Raw genomic sequence first — 4,714 nt, 5'->3', positions numbered from 1 at the left:
GTAAGATAAGTTTTGTCGCAGCTAGGATTTCACCGGGGCTGCTGCAGAGCCCCAAGCAGAAAGCTGGACCGCCCCTATGACCTGCCTTGGATCAAGCTATGTGAGCAGCTAATAGTCTCTATCAAAGAATCGTCATTGGTTTCCCTTTTTATTGTTTTATTAAAGAAGACACACGTCTATGGAGGTGGTCATTAGTGAAGATGTTGAAAGGTATGGTGTACATAAGAGCATCCAAAATCAACATCATTTTATTTGTAAATGTCATTTTACAAAGTTGACAAAGGCACTGTAGTACTGACAGGAGGAGACAAACACACAGAATGATTATTTCTGAGCAAGTCTCCAGGCTAATATTTTCTGCCTTCTCAGTCCCTGGGAAGCTTCCTGCTCCTCCAGGGTTTCTGATACACTCAGGATGTGGTTATAACACTGTGTCTCCTGTTGCACAGTAATAGACTGCAGAGTCCTCAGATGTCAGGCTGCTGAGCTCCATGTAGGCTGTGCTGGAAGATGTGTCTGCAGTCAACTTGGCCTTGCCCTGAAACTTCTGATTGTAGCTAGTACTACCAAGTGCAGGAATAATATCTCCAATCCACTCCAGGCCCTGTCCAGGACTCTGTTTCACCCAGTTCATATAGTAGCTGGTGAAAGTGTAGCCAGAAGCCTTGCAGGACAACTTAATCGAGGTCCCAGGTCTCACAAGCTCAGCTCCTGACTGCTGCAGCTGGACCTCGGAGTGGACACCTGTGGAGAGAATGACAGAGTGGATGGCATTGTCACCTCAGTCCCTGTCACCTCTTCAGATTTGGAGCTGGTGAGCCCTTTACCTGTAGTTACTGACAAGAAGAGGATGATCCATCTCCATTCCATTTTCAGGACAGTGTGTTCACCGACTGGAGAAAACGCTGATCAGATGTTGTTTTAGGGGTGTGAACATCCCTGTATTTACCACCATAGGCTCAAGCAATTTGCATATTCATGACCATGGTACTCTTTAGATAAGGCCTTAGACCAGCTGGGGAGGAAAGCAGTACAAACACCTGGAACAAGTGGCAGGATGCTGAGGTTCAAGTTCAAATCACCTCAGGAAATGCATCCCATGCCCCTCCCTTCTTTAAGATATATGCAACTAACATTTAGGAAAGAGGGTGACATCATTGACTGTGACTGATTACTTTACTGATAGTTCTCAGAACCTTGACCAGTCATGAATATCTGCATCAGTCACTACACACTGTCAAATGAGAGCAGCACTAATCTCCTTGGTAGAAACAAATATTTAAAAGGCAGGGTGACAACATGACCATTAACAGTAGAACTCTGGTATACTAGGACATATTTTATCTCTAGCCATGGACTTTTGACCAGGTAACTGAGACAAACTCTTTCCTGTGGTTTAGGCCAAAAATCCTATTAGAAAGAAGTTGGTTGCTACCTAGAAGCCATTCACTAATGGGTACATCTTGCCTGAAGGCTGATGTTGTAGACTGCAAGGCCTGGTACTGCATGAGATCACTGATGTCTTTGCTCTTCCTTCAAGCTACACAGCAACTTTCTGCATTAGGAAATCCAGCCATCAGAGAGAATTACAGATCAAATAGGGTTTTCTGTGTCCTACAATCAAAGACCTTAGCTAACAATCAAAAGGTTGATAAAAGGAATTTTAATGTTCTAATTTTAACTCAATGGGATGATGATAAGCAAAAATACAAAAGATGACAAATATGTCATAAAATGATAATCCTCTCTCCCCCTCAATGGGAGTGTAGAAACCAGTTTGGAGATTCTCAAAAAAAAAATAATGAATAAAATTATGCTGTGTCCCACCTACACACCTCAAAGCATATACCTAATTGAGTGTACACATTATAGAGACACTGAAATTCTATATTTATTAATAGCATGTTATTCATGGTATATTGACAGGAGCTAGGGATGGAATCATCCTATATTTCCAAAAAAAGTCAAGTAGATAATGACAGTGAATTCTGTGTTGAATATTGTGAGAGCGTCCAATGTACATCTGTCCTAAAATTGCTCTATATAGTTTGTTTTAACAAGGCTTAGGATATCCATATAATCAGTTCAATCACAGGCTTTTGGCTAGCCCAGCTTCCCCATATAGAAAACTGGGAATCTATCTGAGTAAAAATCCTTTTAGGTAACCTGTCATAAAGCTCAAGGACTCTTTTTTTTTTTAATTAATTTATTCTTGTTACATCTCAATGTTTATCCCATCCCTTGTATCCTACCATTCCGCCCCCCCCCCCCATTTTCCCATTATTTCCCTCCCCTATGACTGTTCCTGAGGGGGATTACCTCCCCCTATATATTCTCATAGGGTATCAAGTCTCTTCTTGGCTACCTGCTGTTCTTCCTCTGAGTGCCACCAGGTCTCCCCCTCCAGGGGACATGGTCAAATGTGAGGCACCATAGTACGTGAGAAAGTCCTATCACACTCTCCACTCAACTGTGGAGAATATTCTGACCATTGGCTAGATCTGGGAAGGGGTTTAAAGTTTACCTCCTGTATTGTCCTTGGCTGGTGTCTTAGTTTAAGCGGGACCCCTGGGCCCAAATCTGCCTATCATATTGTTCTACTTGTAGATTTCTAGGACCCTCTGTATTCTTTTATTTTGCTATTCTCCCATGTGTCTCTCATTTAGAGTCCCAATAGGATGCCTTCCCCTCTGTCCCAGTTTCCTGGTAAGTGAAGGCTTTCATGGGACATGCCCCTTGGGCTAGTATGCAGATATAAGTGAGTATATGCCATTTGATTCTTTCTGCTTCTGGGTTAACTCACTCATTATGATCATTTCTAGCTCAATCCATTTATCCACAAATTTTGGGAATTCCTTGTTTTTAATAGCTGAGTAGTATTCCATAGTGTATATGTACCACAGTTTCTTTATCCACTCTTCTACTGAGGGACGCTTAAAGAAATGCTCAACCTCCTTAGTCATCAGGGAAATGCAAATCAAAACAACTCTGAGATTCCATCTTACACCCATCAGAATGGCTAAGATCAAAAACTCAAGCGACACCACATGCTGGCGAGGATGTGGGGAGAGAGGAACACTCCTTCATTGCTGGTGGGAATGCAAACTAGTACAGCCACTTTGGAAATCTATCTGGTGCTATCTCAGAAAAATGGGAATAGGGCTTCCTCAAGACCCAGCTATTCCATCCTTGGAATATACCCAGAAGATGCTCCAGCACACAACAAGAAACTTTGCTCAACCATGTTCATAGCAGCCTTATTCATAATAGCCAGAACATGGAAGCTCAAGGACTCTTAAGTGAAGCCCCAGACTGCAGCATCTGAACCTAGGAGTGACATGTATAGAGAGGAAGACATGATCACTTCATTTTCTGGATCCCCCTTAGCCCTCCTCTTAAGAATGAACTTAACTGTAGCTGCTGCTGCCAGGTAGACATGATCCAATATTAGGCCAAGGTGAGAACCTCTGTGCTCACAGACTATGGAAAAGTGGGTACTAATATGGTGCTGTTGGTTCTGTGGACATGTCTTTATTTACAACCACAAATTAATTCACACAGTCATGAGAAAGGCTATTTCTTTGATGAGGACATGATCTTTTTCAGTTAGAACAGGAATAGTTTTCATATGTTGTTGGATACATGGTGATGTTCAGGTATCTGAGGTAATCCATTCATGCTCCATCCTGGCACCTGGGCACACAGAGCTCTTCTATCCCACTGACAATCCAAACACCACTCCCATGTTCCTTAATGTCAACCACAGTTCAAGGTTTCAAGGACAACATAAATATTCTCAGGGTCAACCATATTTGTGATGTTGAGAAGATGCATTGACAATCCTGTTTCTGTCAGAGACTTAGAGCTTTGGAGGCTGCTGTCCATCACAATCCAATAATCAACAGGACTATGAACACCTCTTCAACCAGCTGCAAAATCTGAGACACTTTCCTCCATATTGCTCATAATCCCGATGCTCCAATATCCTTAATAATTATTTATAAGTATGTCATGAACTAATATTCTATCCAGTCAACATATGAACCTGATTTAGAACTTGTTCCCACATTTTCTGTCACAATTCAATGGTCTTAAGTTTCACTGTCAAGGCTTCTATGGCCTATCAAAGCTGGCAGATGATGAATGGAAGACAAATGACCAAGAGTAAGAATAGCCCACGTGCAAATGCACCATTAATTCGCATCTAATTGTATGAGGATGTTGAAATAAGGCTATCCAATGCAGAGAAAATGTGGTATCCACTTCCTCAAATAAGGCAGAACCTAAATGTAAGATATCAATTATTTTTCCATGATGTAGATCAAGATTAACTCCAACTTCAGAATGATTCCAGAGTCCTTTAATATGGATCTGTATATATATCCATTAATGTTCTTATTCATTATATTGCATTGGAGCTATGCAAGTCCATATAAAATGGCATGGTTCTGTTACTCTTTGATATTTTGAATCTGGTTTTCCATATATAAAACTGCTTCCTCAAGATCATGGACTCTCTCCTGAAGACTTCTATCAATGTTTCCTAATAAAATAATGCCAGGGGACATTCTTTGATAACTGATCTACATAATGAGCTGTATGGATGTCTTTAATAAGTAATGTGGTAGCAACAGCAAAGCTAGAGATAGTGGTTATCAGTGCTGAATTTCTTAAAATAGATAGGAGAAGCCACAAATCTTCTTGCTCACTTGGA

General features: G+C 41.2%; 1 gene segment (V, D, J or C); it reads right to left on the bottom strand.

Moving 5' to 3' along the window:
• Positions 1–421: 421 nt before the first annotated feature.
• LOC127186558 (Ig heavy chain V region 3-like) lies at positions 422–870 on the bottom strand. The segment is given in 2 exon segments: positions 422–744; positions 828–870. Coding segments are annotated over 2 exon segments (366 nt in total).
• Positions 871–4,714: the final 3,844 nt, after the last annotated feature.

This window comes from Acomys russatus, unplaced genomic scaffold (genome assembly GCF_903995435.1).
Source record: "Acomys russatus unplaced genomic scaffold, mAcoRus1.1, whole genome shotgun sequence".
Classification (NCBI taxonomy): Eukaryota; Metazoa; Chordata; class Mammalia; order Rodentia; family Muridae; genus Acomys; species Acomys russatus.
The sequence above is the reverse complement of the archived record's forward strand: the minus strand, read 5'-3'. Positions and strand labels throughout refer to the sequence as shown.